The 16,229-nt window shown below is 41.7% G+C and overlaps 2 protein-coding genes across 4 annotated transcripts in view; one reads left to right on the top strand and one right to left on the bottom strand.

Moving 5' to 3' along the window:
* Positions 1 to 1,443: 1,443 nt before the first annotated feature.
* On the top strand, positions 1,444 to 7,223 carry mettl21ca (methyltransferase 21C, AARS1 lysine a). Its single transcript, XM_089132831.1, has 10 exons — positions 1,444 to 1,507; positions 1,608 to 1,777; positions 2,148 to 2,265; positions 2,695 to 3,363; positions 3,441 to 3,571; positions 4,546 to 4,669; positions 4,749 to 5,369; positions 5,684 to 5,832; positions 5,942 to 6,065; positions 6,164 to 7,223. Exons 1-10 carry the CDS (start codon positions 1,444 to 1,446, stop codon positions 6,547 to 6,549), a joined length of 2,556 nt encoding a protein of 851 aa, XP_088988957.1. The 3' UTR covers positions 6,550 to 7,223.
* Positions 7,224 to 7,477: 254 nt separating this feature from the next.
* Positions 7,478 to 16,229, bottom strand: part of tpp2 (tripeptidyl peptidase 2) — a 32,233-nt gene continuing 23,481 nt past the window's right edge. For all 3 annotated transcript variants that reach the window (XM_039646973.2, XM_039646972.2, XM_039646971.2), the window contains 6 exons: positions 15,993 to 16,141; positions 14,660 to 14,756; positions 14,168 to 14,298; positions 13,397 to 13,604; positions 13,123 to 13,242; positions 7,478 to 8,618 (listed from right to left, as the gene is read on the bottom strand). In XM_039646973.2, the coding sequence (XP_039502907.2) occupies positions 8,529 to 8,618; positions 13,123 to 13,242; positions 13,397 to 13,604; positions 14,168 to 14,298; positions 14,660 to 14,756; positions 15,993 to 16,141 (795 nt within the window). In that variant the 3' untranslated portion in view covers positions 7,478 to 8,528. The remainder of the gene's footprint in view (positions 8,619 to 13,122; positions 13,243 to 13,396; positions 13,605 to 14,167; positions 14,299 to 14,659; positions 14,757 to 15,992; positions 16,142 to 16,229) is intronic.

The following is a 16,229-nucleotide window of genomic DNA, read 5'->3' on the forward strand; positions in this document are numbered from 1 at the left end:
AAACTGATAGGGACCCAATTAATGGGTAAAAACAATCTCACATAAATCTGAATTCAACATGTACATATGCACCACAAAAATATTCACAAATGAAAGGCCACACTAAAATGTGCAGGTTTACTGTATTGGGGGATTACTGTAACTGCGCATTATAGAGAGGCATTTTATTGTGGACAGCCTAAGGCACACCTGTGCAATAATCCTGATGTCTAATCCTCATCTTGATATGGATGATCTCGGCAAAGGAGAAGTCCTCACTAACACAGATTTAGACAGATTTGCCATCAATATTTGAGAGAAATAATTGTGAACATAGAAAAAGTCTTAGATCTTTGAGTTCAGCTCATGAAAAATGGGGGCAAAAACAAAAATGTTGGGTTTATAATTTTGACATTTGGTACACTGATAGAGGTGGTTCTGCATAGTAATCTGACCAACTTTGGGGTCTCTAGGACAAACTCTGTAGCTCAAACACAGTTTCAAAAATCCACTTTTCTTGTGGTAACTTTTGTACTCCTGACTAGTCTCCGCATGTTGATCACATCTTTCTTTTGATTTTTGAGGTGAAATATGAGCTGAACATACACACATGTTCTTAACAGGTTTTTGTGATTCTCCCAGAAGTAAAATATTCGTAAAATCCAGTATATATGTTTTACTTTAAGTTCTGAACAATAAGAGACATCATATGCAGTGAGAATGGAGTCGAATAAGAGCTATATCATCTAACTAAACAGATAACCGACGCTGGCTTTCTGAACTGCTCTGTTATCTCAGGGCTTTAGTGTTTACTTTCCTGACTTATTTGTGCCAAACAGAGGCTTGATTCCTCAAATAGACCTGCACTGCCCATCTCTCCTACATCATGCTCTATTCCTCTGTTTGTGCCTGGTTAGTGAATCTCCAGCTAAATATAGTGATGCCAGCGTGACGCTGGAGTGTTGGATGATGCTCGTCTATAACCTCGCTGAGGATGTGGTTGCAGAAGCACTTGCGGATAACTGTGGACAGGACTGAGTTAAAGTAAAGCTCACCTTTGCCGATCTGAACCGCTGAAGCTGCAGTGAAGAGAGAGCGGGGATTTCATCTCAAGCTGTGAAATGCATTAGAGGAAATACAGTAAGAGGTGATTCCAGGTAAATGTGGACGCTTTTGACCTTTAAAAACTACTGTAGTTGATCTGATTGCTCACATTTCCTTTTCTCATGTGCAAACTGTTTAAGGTCTAAGGACATGCTGATCTCATCACGTCATGCACTTCATTGTTTTTGATACTTTATTGAAATTTCTATTTGTTTCAGTTGCATGGATCTTGAACTAATCTGACAAATGACAATGTTTGAGAAAATGTAGAATCAGTAGATTTTAACAGGTCAAAAAAAATTTAAATAATATGTGTTTTAAACCTGTCCATCCTGTCAGTGAGCCAGAGCCGATATCATCATGGATGGTCCTCAATCTGGAAAAGCCACAGTGCGCTTGAACACCAGGAAAGATGATACCGGCGGTACATCACTTATACTGTCATATATACATTTACTCTCAAATAATCACAATATTACCTCCTTCTCTCCATCTCAGACTGCAAACACACTACATCTGAAAAGATTTTCATGAGGAATGCATCTGTTTTTCAGATGTTGAAGTCCGTGTGCGCAAGGCATCCTGGGAACCCAGTGTTCTGTCCTCCATTGGAAAGGAGATCCATTACTTCGCCGGTCATGAGATCAACATCTGGGAGTCTCTTGATTCATATGGTTCTGTCATCTGGCCAGCAGTGAGTACATATTAAAGATAACCCTGCTCATTCGTTTGGATGTTCAAATACTTTCTGGTGTGTCAGTTTCACGTCAGTCAGTCATTGGTAGTTGACACTCTGACAACGTCGATGTGTTTGTTTGACTCAACCAATCATGTGAGTTAGGGGCACGACTCTCTGACTGATTGACCAATGGCAGACAGGGACAGGCGTGTGGTAGGAGTGTTTGAGAAACCAGTCTGAAACTGATCGTTTTCACGACTACATTTGTTGCTGTGGGTCTCAACCAGGGGCCACCAGGGGGCATCAACAAACCTCCAACCCTTTGAACATTTGTTGCTGATAGATGTTTATCAATATGAAATAATCATCACGAATGCTTATTTAGGCTCTGGCTCTGTGTCACTACCTTGAATCTAATCGAGCGACGGTTGATCTTCTTGACAAGGCCGTGCTGGAGATCGGATCCGGCACAGGTCTCGTGTCCATCGTGGCCAGTCTGCTGGGTAGGTACTAAAGATTCAATTATTCAGACTGTAAGAAATCATACACTGCCTTGACCCAGATTCAAAAAATATTTTACAATGAGCTCATCCCCAAAATGGTTATCATAGAGATGAAGGAAGTGAAGTTAAATTGTTTCTTCACCATTTGGGTTGAACACACCTCAGCAAATGGTCATCATCAATTGTAGAATGGGAATGGGTGTGAAACATCTCAGACAATGGGGTTTCTCATCTCAGACCACAGCTGAGCAACAAGAGCAACTTCATTTACAGTAAGAGGCGTAAACTGTAACAGGATAAAAGGTTTAAGAGTTCTGGGTTAATTCTGATGCCGGTGAACCCAAGGTGCCACTGGTATGCTTTAATAAACTTCATTTTTGGGATCTTCGACTTTTGAGATCTTACATTCCCTATATAAATCATCTCCAGGTGCTTGGGTGACCGCAACGGACCTGCCGGAGGTCCTCGGGAACCTGAGATGCAACCTATCCAGAAACACGCGGGGCCGCTCCAGATACACCCCGCAGGTGGCGGAGCTCTCGTGGGGTCATGAGCTCGAGAAGACCTTCCCTCATTCAGTCTACAGGTACGACTATATCTTAGCAGCCGATGTGGTCTATCATCATGACTTCCTAGCAGAATTACTGGTCACCATGCAGCATTTCTGCCAGCCCGGAACAACCCTCATTTGGGCCAACAAGACCCGCTTTGGTTCAGATCTGATTTTTGTGGAGAACTTCAAAAAAACATTCAACACCACCTTGCTGGCAGACAACGGAGAAGTTAAAATTTACTCTGCCACCTTGAAAGACGAAAGTGCACCAGTGACGTCAAAAGAGACTGAACAAGTCAAAGACGTTGACAAGAACGAGTCAAAGCCAGAGATTAGGTCAGTGGTCAAACCGATGACTGTAGAACAGGTTCAAGAAAATGATCATAAAGATGTGCAAAGGAAACCAGGATACGTTGTTATGGAAAATCGTGAGGAAACGTTAAATTTGGAAGATGGAAATGAGGAGGACAACATGGATCTTGAAAGTAAGGACAGTGGAGACGGCCGCTCTGAGGCGGATTCAACATTCGTAGAGCAGAAATCAGGTCAGTAATTCATTCGGAAAATTAGACCACAGTCACTTGTCTAATGCATTAAAGTCTGATTTGGGCTTTTCTTTCAGAGAATGAGAACGTGAGATCATTGGCACCAGCAATTTACTACAGACCTGAGAAAGAAGTTTACCATTTTTTGGGACAGAGAATCACAATCGAGGAGTCCATCGATTCTTACGGTGCTACTATATGGCCAGCGGTGAGACACTTACAGCTGCTGAAAGAGACAAATACATCTACGATGACATTAGTAACCAAAGAACTTTACTTTTGTGTGATGCTGCATCTAAGGCAATCAGTATCAGTATAAAGCCCAAGATAACAGGCGTAGAGTCAAGCAAAACAAACATGGTGCACCTATAAAATGTGAGTTGTGTCTTTCAACATTATAATGAGATTTTCTCCTATCTACCAAATGGTCTAAATTTGGCTCCCTGTCTCCAGTGCCTGACCATCAAAATATATCTGGACCCTACAGAGGGTTTTAATGACAGTCAAGAAACTGGAGAAGATTCAGAGAGGATTTAGGGGCGGTTGACCAGCGTTGACCTCATGCGACCCCCAGAGTTATAATGAGGGTTTCCCTTCTGTGCAATCCATTTAGCACATACCAGCTGCCTGGAATCAGAGAAACCGATAGGGGCCGAATTAATGGGCCAAAAACAATCTCACATTAATCTGAATTCAACATTCATACATATGCACCACAAAAACAACAAAAGTAAATACATATGCATTAAAAACAATACATTGTGTGCAAGGAAGTACAATGAATAATGCAATGAAGTATAAATTATTACAAATATGTTATGTTTTAATTAGGGCACCTTACTGTATCTGTTGGTATTCTTATTATTCATCCTGAATGGGAGTCTATGGCAGCCCTATCAACCATACATAGGAAAATGATGCCATTTGGTACACTGATAGAGGTGGTTCTGCATGGTAATCTGACCAACTTTGGGGTCTCTAGGACAAACTCTGTAGCCCAAACACAGTTTCAAAAATCCACTTTTCTAACTCTTTGTTCCAGAGAGAAAATAATACTCCTTTCATTAAGACTCAGAGTAGTCACCTTTGTTAAAAAGGACTGTATTGTTGTTTTTTTCCCTGCTACTCCTTCTAATACAACACGGTCCACCTTTGAAATGTGATTTTTGTCTTTCCATATAGGCACTTGCACTTTGCCGATTCTTGGAAACACCACAGGGTCGTCAACAGATTGATTTACTCGACAAATCAGTTCTTGAGCTCGGAGCTGGAACCGGCTTACTTTCAGTTGTCGTCACGCTGTTGGGTAAGTGCTGTGATGAGATTGAGGTGTCAATCTTATTGGTTTTGTATCTTGCAAGATAATAACTGAAATTGCTCTGTAGGTGCCAAACTAACAGCCACGGATTTACCCGAGATTCTGAGTAAACTCACATGCAACCTCAACAGGAACACGAGAGGCCGGAGGAGGCACGAGCCCCAGGTAGCAGAACTCTCCTGGGGTCACAAGCTGGACGAGGCCTTCCCTAGATCCACACACCAATATGATTATGTGTTGGCGACTGATGTGGTGTATCACCACGACTTCTTGGCCGAGCTACTGGTCACCATGCGCCACTTCTGCCAGCCGGGAACTACTCTAGTCTGGGCGAACAACGTCCGCTTTGCCTCGGATCTCGGCTTCATCGACAACTTCCACCGATATTTTGATATCGCACTGCTTGAAGAGTTGGATGATGTGAGGATTTACGTGGCAACCAGCAAGATATCAGAGAAGGACGATGACCAGGTTCAAGAGACTAGCGAGGAAGTGGAGGACAATGGTGACCTTGAGTCAAGCAAGCGGGACGCTGGGGAACCGAACTCTACGAGCGAGACAGGAGACGATGCAGAGGAACTGGAACAAGAGCAGGAGTCTGACGATACTCAGAGTTTAGAAAACGACACGAAGGAGAAACAAGTACAGGAAGAAGTCCAGGACTCTGGAAGATTTGGGGAGGAAGAAGGTTAGGCTTGCAGGGTGAACGAGAGTCCCAATGTACATTGTTGTTGATCCTGGAACATTCAAATTATTCAATCAGATTTGAGGGACAAATTTACAGATTAGGCAACCAAGGGTTTATTGTTTACCCTCTAGAATATTCCTGATTTTAAGGAGGTTGTGGTTAGGTTTAGGGATTGGGAAATTCTTGTCAGTCAGGAATGTTATCCAGGATCAACAAAATATGTCTTACTTGGCAAAATCATATTGACCCTTAATACCAATGTGGTTATATGGATACTTATTTGACGGGATACCCCTCATCTGTCTTTCCCTCAGCTGAACCGGACATCACAGAAACACCTAAACGGAGAACCTGGGCTCCCACTGTCTACTACAGTAATGGCAAGGAAACCTACTCCTTTCTAGGTCATGAAATCAGGATTCAGGAAACCGTAGACCATTATGGCAGTACGGTATGGCCAGCGGTGAGCATGAAACATTCAGCCAACCAGTCAGATCAGGAAGAAACTGTGTGTGCTTAGTGAGAATGTAAAATGCATGGAGTCTATGAACACTTGGTTTTGAATCTTGTAGGCATTGGCCCTTTGCCGATTCCTGGATACCCCGACAGGCCGACAACAGATCAATCTCCTCGACAAACTGACCCTGGAGCTCGGAGCGGGAACGGGTCTTCTCTCGATAGTTGCCACACTTCTGGGTAAGTCTTGGGGAGTGTTTTCGAGAAAACTCATCTCAAACCCTGTCGCACACCTGGTTTCAGAACAAGCAGGACTAAGTGATGTCACTGATTTGCAGGTGCTAAACTAACGGCCACGGATCTCCCAGAAATCCTTGGCAATCTGAGGTCCAACTTGAACCGGAACACCAGGCATCATTGGAGACACGAGCCTCGGGTTACAGCGTTGGCTTGGGGTCACAAACTGGAGGAGACGTTTCCCCGCTCCACACACCACTACGATTACGTGTTGGCCGCCGATCTGGTCTATCACCACGACTATCTCCCCGAGCTCCTCGTCACCATGCGCCACTTCTGCGGCCCGAAGACCACGCTGATCTTCGCAAACAAGGTCCGCTATCAGGCTGACCTGGTGTTTATAGGGGACTTTCAGAAAGCTTTTAACACTACATTGCTGACAGAGACGGATGAGGTGAGGATTTACTCGGCTACCATGAGAATCTGATGACTTTATGCACCGCTTTAAGAAGGCTTTCCAAACGACACTGCCGGCACAGGTAGAGGAGCGAGTCTGCGATCCAACGCCATTCACCCTGCAGACAATTCACTTTTGCTTTTAGAAACAATATTTAGGGCTGACTGTGAACACTCACATTTATAAATCATCAAATCAGCATTTTTAGGGAATGTAATGAAGACTCTGGCCAAAACCTTCAACAATGATATAGCAGCGTAATAATAATAATAGGACTGTGCAAATACAACTGACATGTTGTGATTGACACAATCCTTTGAATCAGAAATTTTAGATTTGGAATCAAATAAAAATAATAAAAGTACATTTCCAACTCAAATCAACTTGTGGTTTTGAATAACAAAAAATGTATTTAATGTTTTTGCCGTGTACACTACTGTATATATGTGTGTGTTTTTATAGATTCCAGTATGAACAGACTGAAATTTAAGTCACGTTTGGAAAGGGAGGAAACCCAGAATTAAATTGGTTTTATATAATGTTTGTTATGTAATTTAGAATAATGTTTTGCAGTGGGTTTGTGTTTTAATTTGTTATTATTATTTTCATATAGCGATTGTATAAGATTTATCATTGTCAAAGGTATAAAAATTGATTTTTTGGTTTGTTAATTTTTTAATTCAATCAATATATATTTTTTGGATTATTTTAGTGTTTTACATGGAGCATTTGTGCATTTCCCTATACTGATGTTCTTTTTTTTTTTGATAAATAAAAAGAAAAACGCTAAACAAAGAAAATTATGAATTAATTATTGTGTGTTGTGAAATATTGTTTAGCACATTATACGTCAATCTAAAAAGGTAAACAATTTTTAAAAAATACATTTGTAATAAAATGCAATTCTGTTGTTCTTAACACGAATGGCTCCTAAATAAATCCCGTTTGTCACAAAAAATGAGGATTATGTTGTCCGTTCCAGATCATTTTATTCAGAATCTTCATCAAATACACCGTTCAGCACATTTACCGCGTTTACAAAATAACCGTCTGTAACATCTGAAACGTCTCGCGAGGAGAACTGGATATAAAATAACACCTACCTACTCTACGCATGAATTAAAATGACTTTAAAATATTGGCATTACCTAGTATTCATTTATACTTCATAAATACAAGACATCCATAAATATATCTGAAGATATTCAAGGGTTTTTGATACAGAATAACGTAATATTTCCTGAAGAAACGCAGGGGTGGACGGGAGAGTGTGAATATTTAAGGCCATTATTGAAGAACCTGTGGTTGGAAACGCCTCGAGCCCTGATCATCAACAACGCAAACACACGTGATTAAAAAACACACACAAAAAACCGTGAAAGCAGGATATGATGTCACGTCTGGTTCCTGGTGAAACCTTGAGTTGCTGGCTTTTTTTTCTTCTTTAAAAAAAAAAATGGTTTTCAACCATGTCTAAACCCTGAATGATATTCCAGACACACAAGATGACAATCTCTGTTTCACTTAAAATCCAGAAGAAAACTGAAGATGGACGACTTTCAATCACACAGTCTTACTTCAGAACGGCACAAAACTGAAATGAACATAAAATGACCCGTGTCTTTATAAAACATGCATACATTTGACATACACAAAGGTCGATCACAACAAAACAAAAAAAAATTCACCCCCAAAAAATTTTAAAAAGAAAAAAGAAATGATATTTTCTTATATTGACATTTGACCCAGAGAACTCAACTGGACGTCCACCATATTGCCTTGTATATTTGCACTGTCGTCGTTGAGGGAAAAATGTCCACCGAGCAAATGCCCAGAAATCACATTTCAAACAACATAATGCAGGTTATTATACGACGAACTCAGATATGATAGGAACTGTGTGTGTGCAGAGATCCGACCGCAGGAAGGCATTGTGGGATCCGTGTGATATGAGGTGTTTGGTTTCTGATGTTTCCAGAAGGCATTGAGAGTCTCCTCAGTTTAAGACGTTAGAACGGTGTGAAGTCCGACGGGAACATGATGGGCAGCCAGTTCTCCGTGTAGGAGACGCAGTGAGACCAGCCCAGAGAACGCAGCAGCTGAGGGACACCACAACTCGTCAATAACGCAACGCATCCTCAACGTTAACTCATCAGTAAGTAAATTGTCTCATCAGTAGCAGTAACTTGTTAGTAACAGTAACTCGTCGTTAATTGGTCGTAACTCGTCTAGTCAGTACCAGTAACTTGTCAGTAACTCGTCGGTAACAGTAACTCGTCCGTAACTCATCGATAACTAGTCTCGTCAGCAACGGTAACTTGTCGGTAACAGTAACTTGTCGGTAACTCGCCAGTTACAGTAACTTGTCGGTAACTCGTCGGTAACAGTAACTTGTCGGTAACTCGTCAGTAACTATTCTCGTCAGTAACAGTAACTTGTCGGTAACTCGTCAGTAACAATAACTCGTCAATAACTCGTCGGTATCTCATCAGTAACTCGTCGTTAACTCGCCGATAACTAGTCTCGTCAGCAACGGTAACTTGTCGGTAACAGTAACTTGTCGGTAACTCGCCAGTTACAGTAACTTGTCGTTAACTCGTCGGTAACAGTAACTTGTCGGTAACTCGTCGTAACAGTAACTTGTCGGTAACTCGTCGGTAACAGTAACTTGTTGGTAACTCGTCAGTAACTATTCTCGTCAGTAACAGTAACTTGTCGGTAACTCGCCAGTTACAGTAACTTGTCGTTAACTCGTCGGTAACAGTAACTTGTCGGGAACTCGTCGGTAACAGTAACTTGTCGGTAACTCGTCGGTAACAGTAACTTGTTGGTAACTCGTCAGTAACTATTCTCGTCAGTAACAGTAACTTGTCGGTAACTCGTCAGTAACAATAACTCGTCAATAACTCGTCGGTATCTCATCAGTAACTCGTCGTTAACTCGCCGATAACTAGTCTCGTCAGTAACGATAACTCGTCTGGAACTCGTCGGTAACAGTAACTTGTTGGGAACTCGTCAGTAACTCGTCAGTAACAGTAACTTGTCGGGAACTCGTCGGTAACAGTAACTTGTCGGTAACCCGTCGGTAACAGTAACTTGTCGGTAACTCGTCAGTAACTATTCTCGTCAGTAACAGTAACTTGTCGGTAACTCGTCAGTAACAATAACTCGTCAATAACTCGTCTGTATCTCATCAGTAACTCGTCGTTAACTCGCCGATAACTAGTCTCGTCAGTAACGATAACTCGTCAGTAACGGTAACTCGTCGGGAACTCGTCGTAACAGTAACTTGTTGGGAACTCGTCAGTAACTCGTCAGTAACAGTAACTTGTCGGGAACTCGTCGGTAACAGTAACTTGTCGGTAACTCGTCGGTAACAGTAACTTGTTGGTAACTCGTCAGTAACTATTCTCGTCAGTAACAGTAACTTGTCGGTAACTCGCCAGTTACAGTAACTTGTCGTTAACTCGTCGGTAACAGTAACTTGTCGGGAACTCGTCGGTAACAGTAACTTGTCGGTAACTCGTCGGTAACAGTAACTTGTCGGTAACTCGTCAGTAACTATTCTCGTCAGTAACAGTAACTTGTCGGTAACTCGTCAGTAACAATAACTCGTCAATAACTCGTCGGTATCTCATCAGTAACTCGTCGTTAACTCGCCGATAACTAGTCTCGTCAGTAACGATAACTCGTCTGGAACTCGTCGGTAACAGTAACTTGTTGGGAACTCGTCAGTAACTCGTCAGCAACAGTAACTTGTCGGGAACTCGTCGGTAACAGTAACTTGTCGGTAACCCGTCGGTAACAGTAACTTGTCGGTAACTCGTCAGTAACTATTCTCGTCAGTAACAGTAACTTGTCGGTAACTCGTCAGTAACAATAACTCGTCAATAACTCGCCTGTATCTCATCAGTAACTCGTCGTTAACTCGCCGATAACTAGTCTCGTCAGTAACGATAACTCGTCAGTAACGGTAACTCGTCGGGAACTCGTCGTAACAGTAACTTGTTGGGAACTCGTCAGTAACTCGTCAGTAACAGTAACTTGTCGGGAACTCGTCGGTAACAGTAACTTGTCGGTAACTCGTCGGTAACAGTAACTTGTTGGTAACTCGTCAGTAACTATTCTCGTCAGTAACAGTAACTTGTCGGTAACTCGTCAGTAACAATAACTCGTCAATAACTCGCCTGTATCTCATCAGTAACTCGTCGTTAACTCGCCGATAACTAGTCTCGTCAGTAACGATAACTCGTCAGTAACGGTAACTCGTCGGGAACTCGTCGTAACAGTAACTTGTTGGGAACTCGTCAGTAACTCGTCAGTAACAGTAACTTGTCGGGAACTCGTCGGTAACAGTAACTTGTCGGTAACTCGTCGGTAACAGTAACTTGTTGGTAACTCGTCAGTAACTATTCTCGTCAGTAACAGTAACTTGTCGGTAACTCGTCAGTAACAATAACTCGTCAATAACTCGTCTGTATCTCATCAGTAACTCGTCGTTAACTCGCCGATAACTAGTCTTGTCAGTAACGATAACTCGTCAGTAATGGGAACTCGTCGGGAACTCGTCGTAACAGTAACTTGTTGGGAACTCGTCAGTAGGGATGGGTATCGTTAAGGTTTTATCGGTATTACTACTCTTACCGATACCGCTTATCGATCCGGTACTTTAACGGTATTCTTAACGGTTCTTTTTGGTGTTTTTTTATTATTTATTTATTTATTTTAAGAATTAAGAACATAATTAAACTTTATATTTTGAAATGTAAAATAGAAAAAGCAAAACGAAGAAAAATATATTTTTGTTATGCAGCAGTGTGCAGGCTTTTTTTGTTTATACAAAAAGGACACATAAAAAAAAAAACAAGTACAAACACAAGAATACAATTAATGAAAGATACAAATTATATACAAAGTGCTTTAATTTCAGGAAGGTCTACAAACATATATTGTCAGGTAATTGTTTCTGTCTGAAAAGAAACCTAGTAATCAAATATAAAATAGCACTGTAGTTTATCATAGATAGAATAATGCTTATTAAATCTAAAGTTACTCATTCAAAAGCTGTGAGTGATTTTCTCTGCCTTTTGTTGTTTGATTTGCATTAATGGCTGAATCGTCAGCAGGTTTAGTGCTATTAGACTGCTGCCCCTTTAAGACCGAGAGCAAATCTAATCGGTAACTGAAGCACCATCATTTTCTCCCTATTATTTACGTCCATTTAAGACATACTTGTGTTTAAGTGAATAAACTGTGTTTAAGTGAATCTCAGAGCTGGTCATTTTGACATTTTTATGTATATTTGATAGTTAAGGACACACAAAGCCCAAAGTATAGGCTACTTTTCTTGTCTCGTTGCAGTCCGTTTCGGAGCGCGCACCGCCTTGTGAACAGCGTCTCTTGCACAGGCTTTTGTGTTTTTAATAGCCATTTATTGATCTTGCAACAGTAGAAGACAGCATTTTGCAACAATCGCCGATCGTGCTGATTCTGACGGTTACGTTTGGGTTTTAGGAAGAACTGACAGCGCTCCGCAGTGCTGTGAAGTAAAGGAAGTTAAGCTGGACAGATCGTTTCGTTTTTTAACGGTTTTATCTCAAATATCTTCTTTTTATAATCTTTGGAAGCCGAAATACAAAATATATTAGAATAATACCCCAGATCTAAAGTGTAACCACGTTGAATGTTCAGTTCTGTCCTCATTGTCACTCATTAAGCAGGGCTGTCGTGTTGCGATAACGTCTTTATAGAAATAATAAATAGTAGCCCAACTTGCGTGTATTTACTTAATTTCTCCAGTACCGACAGCAGAACCGATAACGTCCGAGCTTATCGATACAGCGGTCTTTCAAAATTCAGTACCGGGGCCCGTTTAATACCGGGTTTCGGTACCCATCCCTACTCGTCAGTAACTATTCTTGTCAGTAACAGTAACTTGTCGGTAACTCGTCAGTAACAATAACTCGTCAATAAATCGTCGGTATCTCATCAGTAACTTGTCGTTAACTCGCCGATAACTAGTCGTCAGTAACAGTAACTCGTCAGTAACGGTAACTCGTCGGGAACTTGTCGGTAACAGTAACTTGTTGGGAAGTCATCAGTAACTCGTCAGTAACAGTAACTCGTCGGTAACTTGCCAATAACTAGTCTCGTCAGTAATTCATCGGTAACAGTAACTTGTCAGTAACGGTAACTTGTCGGTAACTCGTCAGTAACAGAAACTCGTCAGTAACAGTAACTTGTTAGTAACGGTGATGAGGAGGTGTAATTGACTGATCATTAACTCGTCTGATTTACACCAGAACAACATTTGCATGCTATATTAACAGCTCCAACTGTGCCAAACTGTGTTTTTTTTAAAGAAATTACTATACTTTTACTCATCAAGGACGCATCAATTTGATCAAAAGTGACTCACATAAGATTCAATAAAAAATGCTTTTGGACATGTTTCTTGATCATCAGATCTTCAGCTTTGATCACAGGAATAAATTACACTTTACTGTATATTCAGATAGAAAACAGACCATTTACATTCTAATAATATTTCACTGTTTTACTGTATTTGTGATCAGATAAATAGAGTCTAGTTAAGACGCTTACCTGTGTGCAGTTCTTCCAGTTCTCTTTGCTGGGTTTGTCCTCCACGATCTTATTCGCGTACTTCAAGGCCCTCGCGTACATTTTGTTTGCCAGCGCGTGTTTGTAGGAAAATGTTAAAACCTGTAGAGAGGAAACTATTTCGTCAAATGAAACAGCAGATATCGAGTCAGGAGTCAATTCAGATCAAATCATCGTCCAGCTCAGTTCAGTTCAATGCAGCAGATCAACAATATTGTTGAACATTAAATTAAGGAGTCAGTCCTGAGCAGCATACCTTAGAGTCGGTGAGCTCCGCCCACTTCTGCACCTCCCAGAATGTGTCAGTCAAAGCTTTGGCCACGCCCCCCGGCTCATCCTCAGACCCGCCCACTTCTCCAGCGCTGGCACCGTCCTGATCCACCGGCTCCATCAGCTGATCAGCCAGAGCACAGCCCTTCCGGCACAGAGCGTCCAGCAGAGATGCCTTCTGCTTCTCCATGTCACTGTAGAACACACACACACACACACACGCCATTAACACTCCAGAAATACTCCACTAATAAACTCCATAAATACTCCACAAAAATACTCACCCCATTACCACCACTAACACCCATTAACACCACTAACACCCATTACCACCACTAACACCCCATTACCACCACTAACACCACATTAACACCCCATTACCACCACTAACACCACATTAACACCCCATTAACACCACTAACACTCTATTGACACCACAAACATCCCATTACCACCACTAACACCCTATTAACACCACTAACAGCTTGTTAAAATCAATAACACCCCATTAACACCACTAACACCCCATTAACACAGCTACCACTCCAACAAACCACTTTTTGACCAGGCTGTAAACATGTTTTGTTTTGCTGTAAAGTTTTAACATGCGGGTCTATGGGACTGACTCTCTTCTGCAGCCGGCCTCTAGTGGCCAGTGGATGAACTGCAGTTTAAGTCACTTCAGTGTTGGATTTGAGAGACACGATTGTTTTTGTCCCAGAATGCAGTGCTGCAGGCATGAACGGTGGCTCTGTACCTCTTGATAGAGACAGCATCTGGCCGCGGGTCCGTCTTCATGCTGAGGTAAACGGCCAACGCCGTCGGGTCGATGTGTGACATCACCATATCGGCCGCCGCAACGATCTCCCCCAAACGCTTCGATCGTTCCTGCATGAAACAGAGGGAGTCGGTCACGCGGGTTTGAGCACGAGCGACGGCTCAGGTTCAATTCAACAAAACTGCATTTCAGTCGTCAAAGATAAAGAAAAAAAACTGAAGCGTAAACAGCTCATGAACTGATTAACTCTTCCTTCTAGTTCATTAATAGCATCAAAAACACGAATGAACATGTTGTTATAATCGCGGAAAGACGTCAGTACACCGTTTATCTAGTTCAAATCCTCAAACGTTGATCTACTAACTAGTCAAATCCAAAAATGGCGGATTTGGCAGATGACTGATTATGATTGGTCGGATCGCCTATCAATCAAACTCCCTGCGAAGGGTGTATTCCAGGTGGGAGCCGTACCTTCTCGGAGTCGAGCTGATGGAGTCGCTGGACGTGCAGTGGGAGATGTGTGGGAAACGCCTCCTTCAGCTCCTCATACAGCGAACCACTGTCCAACCTGAACACACAGGGTCAACTTCCTCCATGAGAACCATGACCTTTGATGACCTTTGCTCCAGGACATCATTACACACTGACATCAACATGCAATATTGTTGAACAACAACAGACAAGACTAAAGTGTAGTTTAGAGCCCGACCGATAAAGGATTTTCAAGGCCGATACAATATTTTTGGGTTTTAAAATCCGATATATCGGCCGATATTTTATTTATTTATTTGAAAATGGACATGATAGTCACAAATTTTGTCATGCTTATTTGAGTTAAGAGAACTGATGGGGATGTTCTTTTAATTGTTATTCAAGCAATGTATGTATCGTGACCAACTCAACGAGTGTTGGTGTAGAGCGCCCTCTGGTGGACAAACTATACAACACTCATGACATGGTTCAAGCGTGTTTCGTCTGTTTTTATTTTATCTTTGAAATATTCATTTATCGGCCATTATAACTGCCGATACCGATAGTTTGGAAAATACCTAATATCGGCCGATAATATCGGTCTGGCTCTAGTGCAGTTTAAACATTATTTCTCAATATAAAAATATATTATAGATGTTTTTAACAAGCCACTTCACACACATGTGTGCGGTTGCCAGATCTCAAGAGTTTAAATCCCCCAATCAGAGCTTTATAAATCCCAGTGGTGAAAATCAATTTTTTTTTTATGTCGATTATGTGTGTATGTGGTGTTTTTATTCCGCTTTAACACACACACACACACACACCGTGTGTAAGTTGATAAGTGGACAGCATTGCTGAGTATTTCCCCCTTAAAACTGCAGTGAACCAAAGACAGTCTCAAAAACACGCTTTGAAATCGCTGGTGTTTCTGACGCCACAAACCACCTTGTAACCAATCAGATCAACGTGTGATCGCCAACCAGTGGATCTCTGAGTGAGAGGAGGCGGGGCTCATTTGCATATTCAGAAAATCGCGTATCCTAAATGAGGCGAGGGTGTCGAGTTACATTCTAAATATTTTAACATGAAACATTATTTTCTGAAAAATGTCATTTTAGAGATCAAAGATGAATTTTAAGTGATAAAATTATTGATAACAGGGGCACTTTAAAATGTTACGGTGTTTAATGTAATCTTCTCAATCTGGCAACCCTCTCTCCACACGGAGAATAAAGCGCAGGTGATCTGAGAGCTCGACTAAACACGATAAACACTAACGGACATTGAATTCAAGCGGATGAAAACACAGAGTTAACGAGTGAAGACTGACTTGGTCATCCACTGGATCTTCAGGTCTCGCAGCGCCTCGCTGAACTCCTCCTTCACGTCTTTCTCCTTCTCCGCATCCTTCTCCTTCTCTTTGCCATTCTTGGTTTTGTTGGGAGCAGGAACCAGGTGGTAAAAGATCGGCACGATGTCCTGCGTGAGAACGAGAGGAAAAACGTCAATCACATTACCCACAAATCCATCTGTTCATGTGAACGCGCCTGACTGACACTAACACAAT

This window comes from Pimephales promelas, chromosome 6 (genome assembly GCF_988280905.1).
Source record: "Pimephales promelas chromosome 6, fPimPro1.hap1.1, whole genome shotgun sequence".
NCBI lineage: Eukaryota > Metazoa > Chordata > Actinopteri > Cypriniformes > Leuciscidae > Pimephales > Pimephales promelas.

Bases quoted from the DNA above. Each gene is read 5' to 3' on its own strand.
- mettl21ca (XM_089132831.1), top strand. From the start codon at position 1,444: ATGGATGGTCCTCAATCTGGAAAAGCCACAGTGCGCTTGAACACCAGG. The intron at 1,778-2,147 runs GTGAGTACATAT...ATGCTTATTTAG, and splicing joins GTTCTGTCATCTGGCCAGCA to GCTCTGGCTCTGTGTCACTA. The intron at 6,066-6,163 runs GTAAGTCTTGGG...ACTGATTTGCAG, and splicing joins GATAGTTGCCACACTTCTGG to GTGCTAAACTAACGGCCACG.